Consider the following 24,737-nt stretch of genomic DNA (forward strand, 5'->3'; position numbering starts at 1 on the left):
CTTCACCCTGAATCTCCACCTACTCACTCTGCTCTCTGGACCACTGAAGGGGCTTGCAAATCGTGCTACCCAGAGGTACACCCAAGGGTCTCCCAACAGTTAATTTTAAAAATTGTGGCCAGTTTACCGTTTGGGGGCTGCAAGAAGGTAAGAAAGAGGCATGGTAGGTGAAAACCTGGGTCCCACACTCGTGTTTCAGCAAGAACATCAGCTTCATTTTCACTTCTCTTAACTACTGGAGTTTCTCTTAAAATTTAGCTTTGTTAAGAGTTTTCACTGCAAAAGTGTTTGGCTTCTCATTGGTCTACTGCAACATTGCCTGGGCATCTCTGACTTTTGCCACTCTTTTTCCCTGCACTCTGCTCTAAATAAATCATGCCAAGTGCTTCTTCATTAAGGTACCTACTTCCTGCTCCAAAATATCTGTTGACTTTGTATTATTCTCTGAGCAAATCAAACCCCCAGCTGAGCCCCTGGGCCCTCTTCAACCAGAATGAAAGGAATCTGATGCTATTGAGAACCCTTAGTGCTTGGCAGGCACTCAATACGTAAACACCAACTTATGATATTTGATTGTAATTCAAGGGAACTTTGCATCCTCCCAACTTCTAGAACAGGACCTTGCACAAGGGCTTTCACAGCACTTCCTTGTACACAGCTCAGTTTCCATGGGGAAGCAACTGGGGCGATGTTTAGGAAGATTCTGAATTTATACCTTCTGCAGAAAATGATGTGGTAATGTTTAGAAAGTGCCTTAAAATTTCGCCTTCTGTTGTCTGGAAAAATACCTGCTTCTGGCTGGTCCTCGACGGAACTGTTGGGATGACCTAACTGAATCCCTGGAGTGGCTCATCACTACACCTGGCTCTTGGTGCCCCCTTGTGGCGATCTGTTGCCATGCAGCGTTCAACCAGAGAAGGGAGAGCTGTTCTTTAGCGGGTGTTGAACTCTGAGAGGAACACCACGGGAGAATTAGCTCCTTTATCCTCACCGCGCTCCTCTGAGGTTGCTGCCGTTGGTTTCATAACTTATTCTAAGTACCATACCTAACAAGTGGCAGAATAGAAATTTGGACCCAAGCTGTTAGACCAGGGCTTGTGCTCCTGACAGCTATGCTATATTAGGGGAGGCATATAGTGGATGAATTAAGAGATAGACTTTCTGGAATAATGGAGTATAAAGCTTGGCAGGCTTTCCCCCAAACAAAATAACAACTGAACTGAGGATATTATTTAAAACAGTCATCACTGAAAGCCTCTGGAAAGATGCCCTATGGGGATATAGCAAAAGAGAAACATTTGTTCAAGAAAATCTAAAGTATCTCAATAAAAACAGTGAAAATCTGTGGTGTGTGAGCCCCACTCTGCTCCACTGCTCTCCCCACTAGCTCCGAGTTTTGGAAGTTCTGCCCAGGGCACGTGTAGCCAAACCCTCCATTTCTCCTGAGACCTGGGTCTGGGGCTGCGGTTTGACCCCAGAGGAGGCAAGAGGCTGCTGTTTCTCAGCTTCCAGCCCCATTTTTCAGAAGTTGCATTCCAGAGAGTCATACCAAGAGGACTAGGTCTCCCTCTCCTCATCTAGCCACACCTGTGGGGCAGAAGCTCTTCCCCAGGCAAGTTGAGGGTCCCAGGGCCCTGGTTGCCCACACTTGCAGGGCAGAGATGATATGAGTGTCCACACCGCCTCCCACAGAATACACTCTTTAAGCAAGGGCATCCCTTTGGGAGAGAGGCTCTCTGGCCCAGCTTCAGTGCACTGGTACCACTCATCTGAATCTAGCGGGACAGGCAGGCCACAAGAAGGAACAGCTCCACAATTCTGAATTTATTTGGAATAAAGAGTGGAGAGCTTCCTGCTAAAAGCATTGCTGAAAATACTCGTGATCTTCATGGAGAACAACGGGAGAGACTGTTATCTGCGGGATACAGGCAAAATGGTGGACCAGGCAGAAGCCTAATCGAGAGAACCAGGGACAGAGAAGCCCAGCAGAGCACCCCACTGGTCACAGCCGGCTCTGGGGGTCACGCTGCCCGCCTTGGGAACCGTTAGAGCAGGGCGAGGACAGAGGCGTCACCGGGACGCGGAGAGGAGACGTTCCGGAGTGGTGAGTGTGGGCGGCGGGCCGGAGGGAGAAGTCGGCCACGTGGAAAGGAGGCCTGGAGACCGACTGCTCCTCTGAGCTAAGCACGAGGGGTGAAGGGAAGGGCGTGGAGCTCGGGGGGCATAGTGTCACTGGTTTGTAAGATTTTAAAGTGGGGGCTCTTTCGTCCTTTGTGTGTAGACAGGATTGTGTGTGAGCCAGGTAAGAAAGGGCAATTCATGACATGTGATGTAGAAGGGGTGTGGCCTTGGAGTGAAGAAACCCAGGCACATGGAAAGGACGGCCTTTCAGAGGAGGAAGCGCAGGACGACGAGGAGGAGGAGGGTGCCTGCTTTCCTGGACCAGACAGAAAAGAAGCTGGATGCAGACACAGGACGATGTCCCGCGTGGTCAAGGAAAGACGGGCGCACTTCCACGTGATGCCCTGGATTTTAACCAGGAAAATATAGAGATAAGCCGGGGAAATCTGAGGCGTGAACAAAAGGGGTGGGGTCAAGCGGATGGAGAGAGAGCGTGGGAATCCCCGGCAGCACAGTGTACCCAGCTGAAGTCAGTTACTCAGCTCTTGATTTAAAGTGACAATTGGCTTCAATCCGTGGCCTTCTGTGGCTGTTCCTGGAAAAGTTGGTGTATAGAAACTGCTCCACCTGTGAGGTGTGTGTGATGAGAGGAAGGAAGGGTAAGAGAGACAGTGGCAGGGGAGTGATGGAATGACCCATGAACTGTAAGTGAGGGAGACTGAAGTGATATCAAGAAAAGAAAAAATAAGTCAGTTCAGTTCAGTTCAGTCGCTCAGTCATCTCTGACTCTTTGCAACCCCATGGACCACAGCACACCAGGCTTTCCTGTCCATCAGCAACTCCCAGAGTTCACTCAAACTCATGTCCATCACGTCGGTGATGCCATCCAACCATCTCATCCCCTTCTCCTCCTGCCCTCAATCTTTCTCAGCATCAGGGTCTTTTCAAATGAGTCCATTCTTCCCATCAGGTAGCCAAAGTATTGGAGCTTCAGCTTCAGCATCGGTCCTTGCAATGAATATTTAGGACTTATCTCCTTTAGGATGGACTGGTTGGATCTCCTTGCTGTCCAAGGGACTCTCAAGAGTCTTCTCCAACACCACAGTTCAAAAGCATCAATTCTTCAGAGCTCAGTTTTCTTTATGGTTCAAATCTCACACCCATACATGACTACTGGAAAAACCATAGCTTTGATTAGATGGACCTTTGTTGGCAAAGTAATGTCTCTGCTTTTTAATATGCTGTCTAGGTTGGTTATAGCTTTTCTTCCAGGGAGCAAGCATCTTTTAATTTCATGGCTGCAGTCACCATCTGCAGTGATTTTGGAGCCCCTCAAAATAAAGTCTCTCACTGTTTCCATTGTTTCCCCATCCATTTGCCATGAAGTGATGGGACCGGATGCCATGATCTTTGTTGTTTGAATGTTGAGTTTTAAGTCAACTTTTTCACTTTTCTCTTTCACTTTCATCAAGAGGCCCTTTAGTTCTTCACTTTCTTCCATAACGGTGGTGTCATCTGCATATCTGAGGTTATTGATGTTTCTCCCAGGAATCTTGATTCCAGCTTGTGCTTCATCTAGCCCGGCATTTTGCATGATATACTCTGCTTATACGTTAAATAAGTAGGGTGGTAATATATAGCCTTGATGTACTCTTTGTCTAACTCAATGAAACTATGAGCCATGCTGTGTAGGGCCACCCAAAATGGACAGATGGGTCATGGTGAGAGTTTTGACAAAGCCTGGTCCACTGGAGAAGGGAATAGCAAACCACTTCAGTGGTTTTGAGAACGTTGAGAACTCCATGAACAGTATGAAAAGGCAAAACATAAAAGTTGGAAGAATAGATTGGAGGTCTCCATGAGGCTGAAGAATTCCATGAGGCAAGACAGGAAGATGTGGTCCATAAATCAGATCATCAGGTACTTGGAGACAAAGTCCGTGGTGGAATCTCAGGCTCCCAGGCTGTGGCGCTGCTAAGGAAGGTCAGAGAGTGGATGGGCGGGGCGGTGGGCGAGCTGCTTGCCCGCCTGCGGAAGTCCCTGAGCTGAGTCCCTGGACCAGGAGACAAAGCCCGTGGATCACAGGCTAGAGTCTGGAGGTAACGTGACGACAGAGCGAGAGGAAAGAAGGCAACAGAGGGCAGCACAAGCCCCAAGGGAGCTGGGTTTGCCGTTGCTATTGTATGTTTTTTTGTTGTTTGTTTAACACCAAGGTAGAGGAATAACTGTTGGAAGCAGCAAGGACCCACGTGGAGGACCGTTGTCCCATCAGGCCCCGAGCTGTGGAAGAGTGAGGCACACACTGGCTGGGGTTTCAACTCTGGCAGAGAGGTGAGGGAATTCTTAGAGGAGTATCTGAGGGTGGATGAGTCTGCTGATCACTCAGTGGAATTCTTGGAGGCAGAGTTAAGGGTTGGAGGGAGAGGAGGAGTTAAGGGTTGGCTGGATGGGGCAGGGGCTGTGTAAAGACAGGCTTTTATTTTTCTAAACAGCACTAAATTTGCTGATTGTTTGGTAGATGACTTACATAATTTGTTAGTGACATACGTTTGTGGTCAGTCACCTCTGACTCTTTGTGACCCATGGACTGTAGCCTGCCAGGCTCCATGTCCATGGAATTTTCCAGACAAGAATACTGGAGTGGGCTGCCATTTCCTCCTCCATGGGATATTGCCCACCCAGGACTGAATCTGTGTCTCCTCCATTGGCAGGAGGATTCTTTACCTCTGAGCTGCATGGGAAGCTAGCAACATTTATATGTATATAAAAATTATCTCCTCCTACTCAAAAAACTGACTATAGAAAATTCCATTGGCCTCCAACTTTATTTTATTTTTCTAGCATTTTTTAATGGCTTCCTCTGCTTTTTTAGACATTGTTGGCCCTCAATGGTAGTTGTAGTTTTGACTTGATTCAGCCCATTTGGAAAACAAACCATTAGGAAGCACATCTGGGCTTCGTTTTGTGAAAGAAGCAAAAAAAACCCCTGCAGTATCTATTTCTTTAGCAGATCAGGCCCTGGGGAGAGGTGAGAATACTCTGGAAAGAAAAGTACAGCAGGACTAGGGGAGAGATCAGCCAAGCCCCACAATTCAATTTTACTCTTTCCAGACCACACCTCAGTCAGAGCAGCTGGACTAGATAAGGCTCTTAAGATGCTGAGATTGATATTCAGATGAAACGTAATGTAAGGAGGACTTTCTCTCTCAGGTTGAGAATGTTTTCTTTAGGGAAAAATAGCAGGCAAAACAAAGGAAGTGCTGAGGCTTTCCAAGAAAATGAGAACAGGAGAGGATGATGGGGAAAATGGTTTAAATGTCCCAAAGAAAGGCTGTGCTTGTCTGCACAGGTCAGGTCTGCCTGACAGTCAAGTCAGAAATGTGTCCAGCCGTCTGCGGCTCTGAATGCATGGTAACAAATCCCCTGCAATGGTCCAGCTTTTGATCGCCTCAGCAATGGCATTGTTTGTGGCCACAGAGACCCAGCTACTCTTCCTCTTGCTAAGGAACGCTTAGAGCCATTCACTGGGGCCTTATTTAAAGATATTACATTGATAAATTAAATGGAATAATATATCCAGCTTGCCTAGCACATAAGAAGGCTACTTTCTTTCCACTTCAGTTATTATACAAACACAGTGAAACAATGGACAGCACACATTGCTCTAAAGAATTGCTTTTCCCTCTGAATTTTAAAATGGCAATAACTGTAATACTGAAACTATTATTGCTCTCATTGACTCTAAGTCTCTTGACACTGGCTGGAAGTGTATGTGAAGTGAGTCTTTTCTTGGCCTCTCCCCCACAGGCTTGGTGATGCAGCCTGGTCTAGAAAGTGGTCTTACAGCAATTGTGGTAATTACCACCCGGATTGAGATGCTCCTGCACGTCAGTTAGGTCTGTACTGGGCATATGTTCTCTCCATTTCCCAGAACCTCTGTGAGTGAGGTAGCAGCATCCTGATCTAATGGATGAAGAAACTGAAGCTTAGGAGAGTCTTGGCCAAGACGGTTTTATTAATGATGAAATTCATAAATAAAAGGTTTTATTTAATACCTGCCATGTCAGTGGTGAAGCATAGCTAACCCTTGATTAGAATCTTCTGAAGAATTTTAAACGCTTTCCAAACTATTTTTTAAGCTTGGGTCACTGTGACCCAACACCAAAGGCGAGCAGTTGAGAATGGCAGGTGGGAATTCTTGCCCATCTTACCTTCCTTTTTCCTTTTTTGGGCGGTGCCAGGTCTTCATGCTGCACTGGGCTTTTTCTAGCTGTGGCTAGCGGGGGCTTCCCTTGCTTGCCGTGCGTGGGCTTCTTGCCGCCGAGGCTTCTCTTGCGGAGGAGCATCAGCTCCAGGCGTATGATTTCAGTTAGTGATGGCTCGAGGGCTCTGAAGGACACAGGCTCAGTAGCTGTGTTGCTCGGGTTCAGTCACTCCGAAGCACGTGGGATCTTCCTGGATCCCAGATCAGGGATCAAACCCATGTCTACTGCATTGGCAGGCAGATTCTTAACCACTGGACCACCGGGAAGGCCAGGAGGCAGATTTTTTTTTTTAATTATTTTTTTATTTTTGTTATGCCGGCTATTTGTTGCTGCGTGCAAACTTCTTCTTGTTGGTGTGGGCGGGGGCTCCCACCAGAAGTCTGGTGGTCACGGGCTTCTCATCGGGGTGGCTTTTCTTGTCGTGAAGCCTAGGCTCCAGGAGCACTTCAGTGGTTGCACTGCGTGGGTTCAGTAGCTGTGGCTCGCAGGTGCTAGGGCGAGGGCTCAGTTGTTGTGGCGAAAGGCTTTAGTTGCTCCCGCCAAGTGGGATCTTCCTGGACCAGGGCTCCAACCCGTGTTCCCTGCACTGGCAGGCAGATTGCTATCCACGCACCACCAGGGAAGTCCCTAGCTTCTCTTTCTTGGACACTGCTGATTTTGATCAAAACATAGCTCCAACTATAGGGGTCTGCCCTTGGGTTTTCCCTTCTCCTTTGCCACTGCTGATTTTGATCAAAACATCTCCAACTATAGGGGTCTGCCCTTGGGTTTTCCCTTCTCCTTTGCCACTGTCTCTGGGCAACTTCACTTAAGCTTAGGGCTTTAACTGCCAACTCCATTCTGATGATTTCCAAGTCTTTACAGTTCAATCTCTTTCCCGAGTTCCAACCCATTTAGTCTTATAAAACTTAATTTTTGTTGGTTAACATATACATTTTACACTTAGCAACAGGTGTAAACTCTGAAACATCCATCAGAAAAGAATGTCCCTGAGGCACTTACACAAGAGGATATCAATAGACATTCACACAGTGACATCTCGGACAGATAAGTGCCCTTAGATCAGGTCACCAAATAGGAAAGATAGACAGCTTGAGCGGAGAGCATGGGACATAAAATGAAATACATATGTAGAGACTGACCATCATTTGAAGCCAACCCATTTATATCCAGCTACTCATGAGATGTCTCCTCCTGGGTATTCCTAAGGGACCTCAAGCTCAATATACCCCAAACCAAACCCATACCATTCCCCCAAGCAAGTGTCCCCTCTTCCAGTTTCCATATACCCAGAGAGTCATGGCTGGAACCAGCAGGTCACAGAATCCTCCCACTCTTTCTGTCTCTCTTCCTGTATCCTGTTGGTGGCCCAGCCCTGCAGAGGAGAGATTCTTGGAATAAGGTCTCCAGACCACCTGCAGCAACTCCATCTGGAAACAAGTTAGAAATAACGATGCTTGGACTCCATCCTTGTTCAGAACGAGCATCTTTGGGGCTGGGACCAGCAATCTGTGGTGTAACAAGCCATCCCTGTATTCTGGTGACACTCTAAACTGACCTGGTTTATTAGCTCTCTAATTACTCCATTCTGGAAGCTCCTAAGTCAAGTCTTCCTCTTCTCGCACCTGAATGAGTACAATCATTTCCTAACCATGTACCTTTCTCCAGCTTCAGACCCCTATGAACTTCCTCCCCTTTCTTGCCAGCATGCTCCCTCCAAATGAAAATTTGATCATGTCTCTACCACACATATTAGGTTGGTGCAAAAGTAATTGCATTTTGCAATGTTCCAAATAGGAAAAGGAGTACGTCAAGGCCGTATATTGTCACCCTGCTTATTTAACTTCTATGCAGAGTACATCATGAGAAATGCTGGGCTGGAGGAAGCACAAGCTGGAATCAAGATTTCCAGGAGAAATATCAATAACCTCAGATATGCAGATGACACCACCCTTATGGCAGAAAGTGAAGAAGAACTAAAGAGCCTCTTGATGAAAGTGAAAGAGGAGAGTGAAAAATTTGGCTTAAAGCTCAACATTCAGAAAACTAAGATCATGGCATCCGGTCCCATCACTTCATGGCAAATAGATGTGGAAACAGTGGAGACAGTGGCTGACTTTACTTTTCTGGGCTCCAGAATCACTGCAGATGGTGATTACAGCCGTGAAATTAAAAGACGCTTAGTCCTTGGAAGCAAAGTCATGACCAACCTAGACAGCATATTAAAAAGCAGAGACATTACTTTGCCAACAAAGGTCCATCTAGTCAAGGCTATGGTTTTTCCAGTAGTCATGCATGGATGTGAGAGTTGGACTATAAAGAAAGCTGAGTGCCGAAGAATTGATGTTTTTGAACTGTGGTGTTGGAGAAGACTCTTGAGAGTCCCTTGGACTGCAAGGGGATCCAGTCAGTCCTGATCCTAAAGGATCCTGATCCTAAAGGAGATCAGTCCTGGGTGTTCATTGGAAGGACTGATGTTGAAACTGAAACTCCAATAATTTGGCCACCTGATGCGAAGAGCTGACTCATTTGAAAAGACCCTGATGCTAGGAAAGATTGAGGGCAGGAGGAGAAGGGGACAACAGAGGATGAGATGGTTGGATGGCATCACCAACTCAGTGGACATGAGTTTGGGTGGACTCCGGGAGTTGGTGATGGACAGGGAGGCCTGGCGTGCTGCGGTTCATGGGGTCGCAAAGAGTTGGACACGACTGAGTGACTGAACTGAACTGAACTGAATGTTGAACTTTGCTATTTGATATTGGAATACATTCATAAATAAATGTGGTTTTGCTATACATCATTTTAATGCGTATTTCTCGCCTTTTTTTTTTTTTTTGCCAGTGACTTATTACTTGCTGTGTATTTTATATTTATTTTAGACTATGGAAGTGATGTTAGACAAAAAGAAAATTCGAGTAATTTTCTTATTTGAGTTCAAAATGGATTGTAAAGCAGCAGAGACAGCTTGCAACACCAGTAACACATTTGGCCCAGGAACTGCTAATGAATGTACAGTGCAGTCCTGGTTCAAGAAGCTTTGCAAAGAAGACAGGAGCCTTGAAGATGAGGGTGTGGTGGCTGGCCACTCGAAGTTGACAATGACCAACTGAGAGCTATCATTGAAACTGATCCTCTTACAACTACATGAGAAGTTGCTGAAGAACTCAACATCAACCGTTTTACAGTCATTTGACATTTGAAGCAAACTGGAAAGGTGAAAAGACTCAATAAGTGGGTGCCTCATGAGCTGACCAAAAGTAAAAAAAAAAAAAAAAAATCATTGTTTTGAAGTGTTGTCTTCTTTTCTTCTACACAGCAGCTGTGGACGGTTTCTCAATTGGATTGTGACATGTGATGAAAAGTGGATTTTATACAACAACTAGTGATGACCAGCCCAGTGGCTGGACCGAGAAGAAGCTCCAAAGCACTTCCCAAAGCCAAACTTGCACCACACAAAAGTCATGACCACTTTTTGATGGTCTGCTGCCCATCTGATCCACTACAGCTTTCTGAATCCTGGCGAAACCATTACATCTGAGAAGTATGCTCGGCAAACCAGTGAGATGCATTGAAAACTGCAATGCTTGCAGCCGGCACTGGTCAACAGAAAGGGCCCAATTCTTCTCTAGGACAACACCCAACCGTAGGTCACACAGCCAACACTTCAAAAGTTGAACAAATTGGACTATGAAGTTTTGCCTCATCTGCCATATTCACCTAACCTCTTGCCAACTGACTGCCACTTCTTCAAGCGTCCAAAAACTTTTTGTAGGAAAAATGCTTCCACAGCCAATAGGAAGCAGAAAATGCTTTCCAAGAGTTTGTCAAACCCTGAAGCACAGACTTCACATTACAGAAGTAAACAAACTTATTTCTCATTGGCAAAAATGTATTGATTGTAATGGTTCCTATTTTGATTAATAAAGATGTGTTTGACCCTAGTTATAATGATTTAAAATTAATAATCCAAAACTGCAGTTACGTTTGCACCAACCTAATAACTTTCTTCAAAGTTTCTCCAGTGCCTAAGGGGCACTCTTCCCAAGAAAATATAATGCAGGCACATAGAATTATTTAGTGTGGCTACTAGACAATTTTTTAAGTTGATAAAGAAACTGGACTTCCCTAGTGGTGCAGTGGATGAGACTCCAGCTGCCAGTGCAGAGGACGTGGGCTCACTCAGTCCCTGGTCCAGGAAGATCCCACCTGCCTCGGAGCAACGAAGCCGGGTGCCACAAATACTGAGCCCACGTGCTGCGACTCCCGAAGCCCAGGCGCCTCTGGGCGTCTGTGTTCCGCAAGGAAAAGCCCCGCAGTGAGCCACAGGGAAGAGTAGCCCCCAGCTAGAGGAAGCCCTCACACATCAGTGAAGACCCAGTGCAACTACAACTAATTAATTAAAAAAGAAAAGAAAGAAACCGAAAGATCCCACATGCCACAAGTAATGATCCTGAGTGCCGCAACTAAGATCCAGCACAGCCAAATAAATAAATAAATATTATAAAGATAAATGAATTTAAATAATGATTAAAACCCTATATATCTAAATGTTATTTCAACATGCAATTAATATAACAATGAATAAGGTACTTTACTTTTTTTTTCCAAGTCATTGAAATCTGGTCTATATCTTCACGCTTACTGTGTATCTCATTTCAGATGTTTTCATGGAGAATATTCGGCTTATATTTAGATTTCATAAAATTTGCAAGTTGAAAGAGTTGAAAGCGTAGATGTACTTATCCAAGGTGCTCCAAATATACTTAAGGGTTTTTCGATAGCTGAATTGAATACCACTTTTAACATTTAAATGAATTAAAAATGAACTTCTCAGTCAAGAGACCACATTTCTAATGCTCTCTAGTCGCACCGGCAGTGCCGCCAGCCCTCAGCGTGGCTTGGAGAGCGAGCCTGACCCTCAGCCCCTCTGGGACCTGCTTCCTCCCTAGCCTCAGTGCCGCCCCTCCCCGCCCTGCTTCCCTGAATGGTTCACCACAAGGAAGTGTGTTTCCTGAGATACTTGGGTCGTTTCAGTGCCTCAGGACCTCCCCCATGACACCTCCTTCCCCTCAGTTCTCTCTCCCTCATCTCCTTCTCGATGTGGCAAAACCACTTATTTTTTAAAGTCAGCCCGAGAGACACCTCCTCCATTAAGCCTCCATCTCTGCTCCCCAGGACTGACCAATCCTTCTCTGAGCTGAACTGTATCACCTTCTAAGACTCATATAAATACTGAATTTTATTTACTTGCTCATATTTCTTTTTTTAATTAAAAAATTGCTTATTTTATATTGGCATATAGTTGAGTAACAATGTCGTGTTTGTTTCGGGTGTACAACAAAGTGATTCAGTTATACATGTATACATATCTCTTGCTGCTAGTTAGTAAACTCCTGAAATCTTGTTATTCATTTTTTTTTACCCATAGCACCTAGAACACCACCCCAATGAACACATGAGTAATACCCAAGTTTGTGCCTTTTTGTTATCACATACTCTCCTCCACGGACCTGCAGGGCAGCGGTTCACTATGACTGAAGAATTAGTAAAAATTGTAGCTATGTGAGACGATGGATCTGTTAATTAATGTGATTGTATTAATCCTTTCACAGTGTATACATGTATCAGAACATCACACTGTATATCTTAAATCATATTGTACGACCTAAATATATACATATTTTTAAAATATATATATATTTTATTTAAGTATAGTTGACTTACAATGTTTCAGGTGCACAGCAAGGTGATTCAGTTATATAAATACATATATATTATTTTTGAAATTATTTTCCATCATAGGTTGTTACAAGGTTGACTCTGGTTCTCTATGCTATATGGTAAACCTTTGTTGATTGTTGCATATTTATTTTTTAATTAGAAATCTAGCATTCTATTCACACTAGGTCAAACGAACGGAATCAAAATGTCATAATTTTTTAAATTAGGCAAAAATTCATAAGTTTTCTAAAATAGTACTTATTTTCATATATGTATATTAAAGCTTTTCTACTACACCTGATAGAGGCTTGAGGAAGATTAAAAACAAAGAAGAGATGGAGAAATTGGAGAACATAAACTAAATGAAATGGGAGCACTGAATATGAAATAGAAAAAGTGAAATAAACTAGATAAAAGTAAGATCATCATATAGTACAGTTGTTTTTAAGTATGACTGCTCGTTAGAAACATATCTAGAGCTCTGGAGGAAAAAAGCAATACCTGAGCATTTGTATTTTTCAAAAAATTTCAAGATAATTCTGATATGCACCTGGATTTTAAAAAGCAATTACAGGTTTTTCTATTATATCCTAGTTTTGGTGATACAGAATTCTATTATTTTTCTGTTGACCAATCGTGATAAATGGTGTTAAGTGAGTAATAATAGTAATAATCACAATAGTAAAAGAAGTTTGTCAATTTTCACAATCAATAGTCAGACAAAGAATAAATGATAATTACAATTGCAAGCCATAATAGGAACATGATTAATTTAACAATATGAAATAATTACATTAATTACATACAATTTGGGGGGCGGGGGTCAAGCAGAGTGATGTGGTAAGTGGAAATGCATTTACATTCAAGGTAATTATTGATAGGTATGACACTATTACCGTTTTCTTAATTGTTTGGGGTTTGTTTTCTTTACGTCTTTTCCTTCTGTTGTGTTTCCTGCCTAGAGAAGTTCCTTTAACATTTGTTGTAAAGCTGGTTTGGTGATGCTGAATTCTCTTAATGTTTGCTTGTCTGGAAAACTTTAGGTTTCTCCATCAAATCTGAAGGAGAGTCTTGCTGGGTAGAGTATTCTTGGTTGTAGGTTCTTCCCTTTCATCACTTTAAATATATCATGCCATTCCCTTCTGGCTTGTAGCGTTTCTGTTGAGAAATCAGCTGATAACCTGATGGGGTTCCCTTGTACGTTATTTGTTGTTTTCCCTTTTTGCTTTAAATAGTTTATCTGTAATTTTTGTCTTGATGTGTTCCTCCTGGGACTCTTTCAGGGACTCTCTGTGCTTCCTGGACTTGATTGACTATTTCCTTTTCCATGTTCAGGAAGTTTTCACCTATTACCTCTTCAAATTTTGTCTCAGGTCCTTTCTCTCTTTCTCCTTCTGGGACCCATATAATATGAATGTTGGCATGTTTAATGTTGTTCCAGAGGTCTGTTAGGTTGTCTTCATTTTTTTTTTTTTCTTTTTTTTTTTCTTCAGTGGCAGTGATTCACACCATTTTTTCATCCAGATCATTTATCCATTCTTCTGCCTCAGTTATTCTGCTACTGATTCCTTCTAGTGTATTAGTCATCTGTTTGTTCTTTAATTTTTCTAGGTCTTTGGTAAACATTTTTTTTGCATCTTTGCCTTCATTCTTTTCCAGAGATCCTGGGTCATCTTCACTATCATTAATCTGAATTACTTTTCTGGAAGGTTGCCTATCTCTATTTTATTTAGTTGTTTTTCTGTGACCTTATCTTGTCCCTTCATCTGGGACATAACTTGCTGCTTTTGAATCATGGTTAACTTTCTGTAGTATGATTTTTGTTTTAGCTGCTGTGAGACAGTGCTTTTTCTTGCTTCTTCTGTCTGCCCTCTGATGCATGAAGCTTCTTGATGGGAGGGACTGGTGGTGGGAAAAACTTGATCTTGCTCTGGTGGGCAGAGCTTTGCTGAGTAAAGCTTTAATCCAAATACCTGCTGATGGGTGGGGTTGCCCTTCATCCCTGGTAGTTGTTTGGCCTCAGGCAACCCAGCCCTGGGGTCTTTGGGCTCTATGGTAGGGTTAATGGTGACCTCCAAGAGGGTTTCCGCCAAGGCAGACCTTCCAGTGTCCCCTTCCCTGTGGGGCGCCTACTGACCCACACCTCCACAGGAGGCCCTCCCACACTAGCAGATACTTTTGGTTCCGTCTCCTGTGGATCACTGCCCCTCTCCTCTGGGTTTTGGTGGGTGCACAACTTTGTCTGTGCCTTCCAAGACTGGAGTATCTGTTTCCCTCAGTCCTCCGGAAGGCTATAACCAGATCCCACCAGCCCTCAAGGCCCGATTCTCTGGGGATTCCCAGTCCCTTTGTTGGATCCCCAGGCTGGGAAGCCTGAAGTGGGGTTCAGAACCTTCACAAGAGTGTGAGAACTGCTTTGATACCATTGTTCTCCAGTCTGTGGGTCACCCGCCCGGTGGGTATGGGATTTGATTTGATCGTGACTGTGTCCCTCCTACTATCTCAGTGCAGCTTCTTTGTCTTTGGAGGTGAGGTATCTTTTTTTTTTTGATGGTCCTCTTGCTGATGGTTGTTCAACAGCTAGTTGCAATTTTGGTGCTCTTGCAGGAGATGTGGAGAAGGCGATGGCACCCCACTCCAGTACTCTTGCCTGGAAAATCCCATGGATGGAGGAGCCTGGTAGGCTGCAGTCCATGGGGTCGTGAAGAGTTGGACACGACTGAGCGACTTTACTTTCACTTTTCACTTTCATGCATTGGAGAAGGAAATGGCAACCCACTCCAGTGTTCTTGCCTAGAGAATCCCAGGGACGGGGGAGCCTAGTGGGCTGCCGTCTACGGGGTGATGAGCAGACATCCTTCTACTCCACCATTTTGCTACAATTCTCATTTGAAAAATCATACTTCCATAAAACTGGAAAGGAAAATAAATAAAAATTTGAAAAAAAAAAAAAAGTATTTGTGCTCTTGCAATTGTCATGTTATGGCAATGTTCCTAAAGCTGAAGGACAAGAGATGGGCTTTCTGCCTTGCCATTTGTTCTTTCTCCAAAGGTGACAGGCACACTGCTGAGTGTTCCCTTCACAATGGAATTAGAAACAGAAGACTGTAAGCTCTGGTGATTGTTATCTTTCTCTGGTTTTCCTGGACTCAGTGCTTTAACTTCTCTGAATCTTGGTGTCCTCCTCTGTAAAATGGATGATGAGTCGTGCTGTCACTTCAGTCATATCTGACTCTTCGTGACCCTATGGACTGTAGCCCGCCAGCCCCTGTGTCCGTGGGATTCTCCAGGCAAAAATACTGGAGTGGGCTGCTATGCCCTCCTCCAGGGGATCATCCTGAACCTGCATCTCCTGCATTGCAGGCCAGTTCTTTACCCACTGAGCCACCTGGGAAGCCCTAAAATGGATGATAACCTATTGCACTAAAGAATGTAAAATGTGCTATAAACTGGAGTTAAGCAAACGTAAGGTCCTATTATCACTTACTCTCACAAGGTCACTAACAAAGATGAGAAGAGAGGAAACGCCTCCTTTATGCCTGTGGAGGCAGCTGAGAAGCAAGGTGCGTGGATGAGGCATGGATGAAGTCACGGCTGTCTCATCCTGTTTCTTCATCACATTATGTCTCCATAGGGAGGAGGTGCCGTTTTGCACTCTCATTGGTTCTGGGGTGTTACCCAATTCCTATGTCTGGCTTTTTCTTCTCCAAACCTTCTTTTACTGTCCTGAGATCTTTCTATATACAGGCCACTACATAAAAGATTTCTGAAGTTCAAGGAAGGACTGAAAAGCAATAATAACATTGTTAAATTATTGGGAGTTAAGATTGTCAGGTGTAAGCTGTAATGATTTAGCTCAGGATACTTGCTGAGCTGGGGACTTCTCTGGTGGCTTAGCAGTAAAGAATCCACCTGCCAATGCAGAAAATGTGGGTTTGATCCCTGGGTCAGGAAGATCCCCTGGGGAAGGAACTGGCAACCCACTCTAGTACTCTTGCCTGGGAAATCCCATGACAGAGGAGCCTGGTGGACCACAGTCCATGGGGTCACAAAGAGTTGGACACAACTTAGCAACTCAACAAAAAAACGACAAAGACAGCTTGCTGAGCTGGGTTCCCTCTGCCTGCCTACTCCTCCCAAGGGGAAGAACGTGACAGGGTTGGAAGGAAAATAAGACAGCAGGTGGTGAGTGTACCCGAGAAGGGGTGCTCCTCCCCAGAGTCAGCTTCAAAGGGGGTGGGACGAGTGGCCCTGGAAAAGTGTGAGTTCCAGCAGCGGGGGGCCCTGCCCTAGGCCTGGGCCCCAGTGGCGCCTTACATGCCTGTGGCTTGAGAGCAGAAGGGAGATATAATGCCAGAGGCTGAGAGCAGAGAGAGTCCAAAGCAGCCAGTGGCTCAGTTTCCTAAGCTCCAGGGAGCCTTCCTAGGGAGACACTCACATTTCTTTGTGTATCCAAAAACGAGTATGAGAGAACTGGTCGACCTGATGGTGTCTGCGTCATGCTGGGGGAGCTGGTCCGCCAGCCACACTGCAGGTTAGGCAGAGGAGAGGTCTGGCAGAGGCCAGCACAGTGCTGACAGGTGCCCCCTCAAGTGTCTGATGCCTCCCCCACCTCTAATGCCCACTCACTGTGTGATGATCAGAACTCAGATGCAGTCCTTGCAACTGCTTGGAAGGAAAAGTAGAAGACATGGGATTAATCAGGACAGCCTGGAACTGGCTTGGCTAAGAATTCAGTCAGAAGGGGGTAAGGCAGGGGATGGAGACTTTTATAGAGATGAAGTCAAGTTACACAAAATAAAGTAGGGATGCAATTAGAAAAAGCCTGTGCATAGAAATAAAGACCAAGTGCAACCAAAAATTAAATGTGTGTGTTAGTCTTTCAGTCGTGTCCCACTCTGCAGCCCCATGGAGGCCAGGCTCCACTGTCCTTGGGATTTCCCAGGCAAGAATACAGGAGTGAGTTACTGTTTCCTTCTCCAGGGCATTTTCCCAACCCAGGGATTGAACCTGGGTCTCCTGTATTGAAGGCAGATTCTTTACTGTCTGAGCCACCTAGGAAGCACCAAAACATAAATACATAAAACTTTTTTTAAAAAGTAGGGGAGAATAACCAATTTACCCTGTAGAAGAATTCTAGATAATTGATGTTGACATTCTGCCCTCAAGAGGGGCAGCCAACTCCCCGCTCCCTAGTGTGGGCTGTGTGTGTGCTTGGTGACTTTTCAATTTGGACATGCCATACAGCATGCAGAATCCTAGTCGCTGACCGGAGATCACACCCAGGGCCCTGGGTTCTAGGAGTGCCCTAGAGTGCAGAGTCTTAACGACTGGATCACCAGAGAAGTCCTGGCATGGTGACTTTCTTCCCAAGAGTGCAGGGTGGGAAAAGAGGGAAAAGGGTAACTTGCCAGTGCAGAAAGCCAACAAGCAACGGCTCAGCCAGGTGGACCCAGGTCAATGTCAGGAGTGGTAGGTCATGTTGATAGTAGGCACTCCTGGTAGGACATGATGAGAATGGCACTTTGCCGATTTCCCTCTCAAGATCCATAACCCTGTCTTACCATGTGCTAAACATCAGACACATCCCAGGCGAGGAACATTCTAAGGCTACCTGACTCGTCCTCCTCAAAATCGTCAAGGTCGTGACAAACAAGGGAAGACTGAGAAGCTCACAGCCGCGAGGAGCCTGAGGAGACATGATGACTCAGTGTATCTTGGATGGGATCCTGGACCAGATAGAGGGCATTAGACAAAAACTAGGGAAATCTGGATCAAGTATAGACTTAGTTAATCATGATTAAGCAATTGTGATTCATTAATTATGGCGAATACACCATTCTAGTGGAAGATGTTAATAACAGGGAAAGCTGGGTGAGGGGGTATATGGGAACTCAATACTATTGGCACGTTCTGCAAATCTCAAATGATTCTAAATTTAAAGGCCTATGGGAAATACATGAATCTTTTAAAAAATGATTAATTGGGACTTCCCTGGTTGTCCGGTGGTTAATACTCTGTGCTTCCACTGCAGAGGGCACAGATTTGATCCCTGCCCATGAATGTTCCATCTGTTGTACAGTGTGGCCAAATAAATAAATATATCAATTACACAGTGAAAAACACCGCTGTGCCTTTATTACTGGCGTTATCAGGGTAGGGCTGAGAGGAAGGCACTATACAAGAATTATCCTATTTTCCTGTGACTCAAGTGGGAGTCAGTCAGTTTTGGTTGAAGTAACACAGAAAAGCTTTTATATTCCTGTCACAAATATGTGGCCCCTCCAGTGCCTGGCTGATTCTGGATGAACACGTTTTCTGCACCATCGTCTCCACAAACTTTGCTCTCTGATGTTAATAACTCTGTTAGCAGCTCTTTGGTTGTTCCTTGAGCCAGAATATCTACTACATCAGCTAACTTCTTTTCAGAATCCAGAAAAGAATGGAAGATTGGAAGTCAGAGTACCTTTGAGTGTCACTTGATCGCCATGCTCTTTGACTTGAGCTTTCTCATCCCTTACTTCTTTAGCCATGAACTGATGATAATGATGGTCCCGGGGGTAGTACAAGCTTAAATGGTGGAAGGTATGTGAAAGCATTCTGTGACCTAGAAAGGGCTGTGATATTTTATTTTAGAACGTGCTTCTCTTCTGGGAGATTAGGACTTCCTGTGTCTCATCCCCTTTTAAGCAACACTCTGGCTTATTCACTCAATTCAGCTTCACAGACATTTGTCAAGGATCATTAACACGTCAGCCACACGAAGTGCCTCACCTGGGTAATGACGTCCCTGAAAAAGTAAGAAGTAGAGAAACTCAGGTTTGTCAGAATCTCCATCGCTTGGAAGTGTTGCATGTGGCTGGATGGACAAGCTGCTTGGGTGGGGATTATAATCCACAAGAGGCATTCGTGAGTCCTGACACCTTTGGTTGCTGGACATTGAAAACCTGAATCAAAATGGCCTAGATAAGCTGTTGGTTCACCTAACTGGGAGGTCCAGTGTTAGGAGGTCTTCAGGGTTCCATGATACAGTGGTTTAACCACAGCATCAAGGGTACAATTTTTCCTTTTTCTGTTATCTGTAGTGATGGCTTCATCCTGTAACTAGCTCCTTTCAGGGTATGGGATGGCTGCCAGCAGCAAGTGGAGTTCTTAGCTTCCTTGTTCATGATAAGGCAGGATGGGGAGGGCACTCACACTTCGTGACCTTGACCGTCTTATCTTAATTAGCCACCCCCACCTCCTGTCTCTTTCTCTAATCTCTCTGCATTCTTCCTTTCACAGTTTGAACTATTATTTACTTTGCTATTTTGCTTATTATTTGTTTATATGTTTACTCATTTATAGTCAGCTCCCTGTCTGGAATATCAGCTTCGTGGGGTCATGGATTTCATCTTGTTCACAGTGGTCCTTGACCCACCTTCTAAGGAGAGTGGGGATCCTCCTTGACCTACAAGAGAGAGGCTGAGCCTGCAAGGGCGGTCCTCCTTTCCTGCCTCCTTCCTAAGTCCACAGTGCTTCTTGCCTGGGTCCTGACCCCTTGGTGGACGTCGAGATGTTACTGGAATTAAGATGATCACAGGGGCCACTTTGAAGAGGTCTTTCCAAATAAATCATCTTGAGTTGGTTTAGTCTGGTTAGAAAAACAGAACTGTTGACCAGATTTATCTGGGGAAGCTGGGAAGACAAGGTTGATGGACAAATTGTCCCTGCAGTGAGAAGGGCAGCAAGGTCAAATGGGTGACCAACAAAGTGGCATAAGATGAACAGATTAGGACCAAGTCGGAGCAGAGGCGGGCCATGGTCGGGCTTCTCTCCTGCAAACCTCTGTCTACATTCCTGAGCATATTAATCACACTCTTGCATGGCTATGCTCCAAGGGTCCTATGAAAGATTAATAATAGTTCTTCACAGTTTTAGAGCATTTCATAACTTATAAGACATATTCCCAGACATTATCTCACTTCATTGTCACAGCCATTCTGTGCAGTTGGCTTGATCACTCCTCTTTTGCAAGCAAAGAAACCAAACTTCAGAGCGACTTTCCAAAAGCCATGAAGTTCAGAAGAGGGAAAAACTGGGTACAGACGTTTTCCTTCAAGTCTTGAGTTCATGCTGCCTCAGTGCAGCTGAAGAAAAATGGGCTAATGATTTCCTAATGAAAACACATCTTTAGGCCTAGGCTTTTTTATTTTGCATTATTTGTCATTCCATTTAGAATTGAGTTGCTCTGTACTTTTATATACATATGTAATTTTCCATAACAGAAAAGCTTAAAAAATTAAAAGGATGGGGTTAAATGGCTTGGCCAGCCCCCAGCAGAGAGAACCACAGGAAGGTCAGGCCCCAAGGAAGTCAGGTGCTGAAGGGTTTGGGTTTCAGTGCTTTAAGATTTGACTTTAAAAAAGAAATGAGAAAAGAACATTTGAGAATAAGAAATAAGAAAAATCACGTGCATGCACAAGCAGCTAAAAAAAAAAAAAAAAAAAAAAACACAAAGGGATGAGTTGTTCCCTCCAGGTTTTATATTCTCTTGCCAGATCATTTAATTATGTTTCTATTCTTTTTTCCCCAAATTTAATTTTCCCCCAGACTTAAATAAGGAGCAGCTGATGCTTCATAGAAGACTTTGTGGAGCAGCCTTTCTGGAGGTGTTATTTGCAGGTCCTGGCTTGATGTCCATTTCACTGTGTGATCTTGGGTTATTATTTCCCTCCTAACAGGTTCACTTTCTTTGACTGTAACATAGAAATAATACTGTTTACCACCAAATGACCTCCCAAGAAAACTGAAAAAGAAGGCAGGGTGATAGCCACGAAGGTACTTGGAAATTTTCCAAAGTAGAATGTCTTAAGCTGGGAGACGTTATTATTAGAGTATTCCTTGGACTCACCTGAGTTTGTGGGTCACTACAGTCCAGGACTCTGGCAGCCCCTGCTGCCCTGGAATTAAAGTTGAAAGGACTTAAGTGGTCAACCTGCCTGGGATCTTAGAGTTTCTGAAGCTGGATGTCTTCTGGTTGATTTGGTTGGTTGGACACAGATTTCATCCCAGGAGGTATTATTGATTTGCGCAGATGATTCAGGAACCAGAGTGTCCTGAGAAAGAGATGTGGTCAGTCCTTGATTATCCATGCTAAGGGGCAGATCATAATCTCAAAGAACAGGTCATCTGAAGGACTGGGATTATTTATCTATTGGCAATACCTTGGCATTCAGGATCTTAGTTCCTTGAGTATGGATCAAACCCATGCCCCTTGTACTGGAAGTTTTAATCACTAGGCCACCAGGGAAGTTCCAAGGAGTGGGATCATTTTAATTCAACATCGCAATAATACAGTTTTTTTTTTTTTTTTTTTACCTCCTTAACTTTGTTGCTCAGGCTTGAATTTGTAAAATGGAAGAGGGTTGACCAAGGTAGATTTTGGGTGGAGGGAGGAAGGTCATGTGGGGTTACTAAGCCTGGCTCAAGACTCATCTTTCTTTGCTTTCCCTTTCAAAGGCTTCAGGACAGGTGCTGTTGGCTTATCTTGTAACAGGAGGGAAAGGGGCAGGGCAAAACTTTTGAAAGAATGACATACCCCAAGGACACAACATAAAGCAATTAGAATCAAATGGGTCCAAGATGGCAGACAGGTTGACTTTGATTAGACCTTGATCCTCAGTCAGCAAGCTAAATACACACCCAGAGGCGCCATGATAGTTTCAAGGCACGTCAAAAGACCAAGGAGTGGCCCAGTTCCTGGAAATCTCCACCCCTTCTCCAAAATAGATGGAATAATCCTCCCACTCATTCAGTTCAGTCGCTCAGTCCTGTCTGACTCTTTGTGACCCCATGAATTGCAGCATGCCAGGCCTCCCTGTCCATCACCAACTCCCGGAGTTCACCCAAACTCATGTCAATCGAGTCAGTGATACCATCCAACCATCTCATCCTCTGTCGTCCCCTTCTCCTCCTGCCCCTAATCCCTCCCGGAATCAGGGTCTTTTCCAATGAGTCAACTCTTCACATGAAGTGGCCAAAGTATTGGAGTTTCGGCCTCAACATCAGTCCTTCAAATGAACACCCAGGACTGATCTCCTTCAGAATGGACTGATTGGATCTCCTTGCAGTCCAAGGGACTCTCAAGAGTCTTCTCCAACACCACAGTTCAAAAGCATCAATTCTTCGGCACTCAGCTTTCTTTATAGTCCAACTCTCACATCCATACATGACCACAAGAAAAACCATAGCCTTGACTAGACGGACCTTTGTTGGCAAAGTAATGTCTCTGCTTTTTAACATGCTGTCTAGGTTGGTCATAACTTTCCTTCCAAGGAGTAAGCGTCTTTTAATTTCATGGCTGCAATCACCATCTGCAGTGATTTTGGAGCCCCATAAAATAAAGTCTGACACTGTCCCACTCATTAGCATATGACATTACCCAGCGTATAAAAACTAACCATGCCACATTTCACATTTCACTCACTGTCTGCGATTGCCCACAGTCTGTATGTGGAGTGTGCTTCTCTCTGAATCTGAATATGTACATTTCTTACCTATCACTTTGTCTCTCACTGAATTCTTTCTGTGATGAGACATCAAGGATCTGAGCTTCATTAGGTCCTGAAACCGTGTACCATGGGTTTTGGCTGGGTTTGAGTCCCAGACACATGGGTTCAAGTCCCAAGGAGGGTTTTGGCTGGGTTTGAGTCCAGTACATGGGTCCCAATCTGTGGTAAATGGTTTCAATCTGACAGCCTGGTTTCTAAGTTTCTTCTCAAGAAGATGTTCTTTCAACAAATGCTCCTGTCACACGAGTGTATGTTCCTCGGTTCTTTGTCTCGTCACAACAAAGATTTGGAGCGACGGACATTAAAGCCCTCGGCGCGTCACAGCTCTCGGGTCTTGGACAAACTGTGTTACAGCTCTTAGGCAAATCAGTGTTACAGTTCCATTTTATTTAGAAGATAGCAGGAGAGTGAGAGAGAGAGAGAGAGTGAAAGAAAAGAGCGCACGCACGCGGGAGAGTCTGTGAGAAAGCGCTTTGGCTCCTCCTTTTATATGTTTTTTCCTCCACCTGGGCCTGCCCTATGCAAATTGGGCTTAGCCAGGAGTGCTGTTTGTTCTGCCTGAAGTCTTCACTCTGGTCCTCGGACCTTCCTTTGACCTTCCTTGTCTTTTAGCCACCGCCATTTTGGACTCCTTTTCCCTATTCTACCTACCTAACAATCCCATCAGTGCCATTAACTTTATTTAATCATTCATTCATTTGCTTATTCAATGTATGCTACAAGTAGCTCCTATGTGTTGAGTACTTCTTAAGGATCAGGTGTACAAAGATTAGAAACTTTCCTTTACCTTGAGGTCTGTTGTGGGGAACAGATGAGTCCCATATGGTGTGATTAATAGCTGTCATAGTGGAATGTCTTTGGTGACTGTGAAGGAGGAGCCCTTCCTAAACCCAGCAAAGACAGTAAAGACTTCCAGGAGGAGTTAACACTTGGACTTGAAGCCTCAGTAGGAATTTTTCATGTGGATGGATATTAGTGACTGTGGGGTGAGGGAAAGCATTCCAAGAGGAGGGCACAGCATGTACAAAGGCATGCAGGCATGAGACAGCAATGGTATATTTGAGGAACAGCTAGTATTCTGATTGGCCGGATGGTACCTGTGGATTGGCAGTAGAGGAGTCCAGGTAAGTAGGTCCCAGATCCAGCACCAGGCTTATCCTGAAGGACATGGGGAACCACTTCCGGGAGTCAAGTCATTCTCATTTTAGAAAAAATGCTCTGGCAGGAATGTAGATACTAGAATAGAGACATGTGAGATTGAAGGAATGGGGTGGATGCCCCGTTGGGAGCTTTTGAAACAGGAGGGAAGGGGACAGGGCATGTTGTAAAAGAATGACGTAGCCCTAGGACGTGACATAAACTGATTAGAATCAGACAGGTCCAAGATGGTGGATAAGTCTACTTCTACTAGGCCGTGAGCCTCAGTGTAATACATTAGCAAGCTAAATGACACACTCATGGGCACCATGACAGTTCCAAGGCTGACCGTAAAGACAAAAGGTGGTGGCGGCCCAGTTCCTGGAAGTCTTTGCCTCTTTCCTCTGACTCAGACGGTAAAGAATTGCCTGCGATGAAGAAGACCCAGGTTTGATCCCTGAGGCAGGAAGATCCCCTGGAGGAGGGCGTGGCAACCCACTCCAGTATTCTTGCTCGGAGAATTCCATGGACAGAGGAGCCTGGTGGGCTATAGTCCTTGGGTTCACAAAGAGTTGGGTATGACTGAGCGACTTTCACACTTTCCCCCAAATAGTGGGAATAACCCTTCTACTCTTTAACCTATGAAATTACTCAGCCTATAAAAACTGACAACCCCCACACCCTTGTGCTGCTCTCATTTTCTGAGATGGCCCGCACTCTGTCTGTGGAGTGGGTTTCACTCCAAATAAATCCACTTCTTACCTATCACTTCTCTCACTGGATTCTTTATGTGATGAGACATCAAGAACCTAAGCTTCATTAAGTTCCAAGACTGGGTGTGATCTCAGTTAAAAGACTGTGGGTTCAAGTCCCAGTGTGGGTTTTGGCTGGATTCGAGTCCTAGCCCATGGGTTCAAGTCCCAGTCAGAGGCTCACA

General features: G+C 44.7%; 1 protein-coding gene across 9 annotated transcripts in view; it reads right to left on the minus strand.

Moving 5' to 3' along the window:
* The window catches only part of MMD (monocyte to macrophage differentiation associated), an 81,439-nt gene that overhangs the window by 15,100 nt on the left and 41,602 nt on the right, over positions 1-24,737 (minus strand). Inside the window, exons 8-10 of one of the 9 annotated variants that reach the window (XR_011561889.1) lie at positions 21,004-21,208; positions 19,531-19,743; positions 18,219-18,900 (exon numbers count right to left, since the gene is read on the minus strand). The exons of 1 other annotated variant lie outside the window; for it this stretch is intronic. Coding sequence is in view for 2 of the 8 variants with exons in the window: in XM_070772485.1 (XP_070628586.1) it covers positions 7,607-7,816 (210 nt within the window). In the remaining 6 variants the exon portion in view is untranslated. Of the gene's footprint in view, positions 1-1,803; positions 7,817-18,218; positions 18,901-19,530; positions 19,744-20,621; positions 20,849-21,003; positions 21,209-24,737 lie in introns of those variants that run through there. 7 more of the 9 variants (XR_011561892.1, XR_011561888.1, XR_011561890.1 and 4 more) reach the window with 7 other exon arrangements.

This window comes from Bos indicus, chromosome 19 (genome assembly GCF_029378745.1).
Source record: "Bos indicus isolate NIAB-ARS_2022 breed Sahiwal x Tharparkar chromosome 19, NIAB-ARS_B.indTharparkar_mat_pri_1.0, whole genome shotgun sequence".
In the NCBI taxonomy this organism is placed as follows: Eukaryota; Metazoa; Chordata; class Mammalia; order Artiodactyla; family Bovidae; genus Bos; species Bos indicus.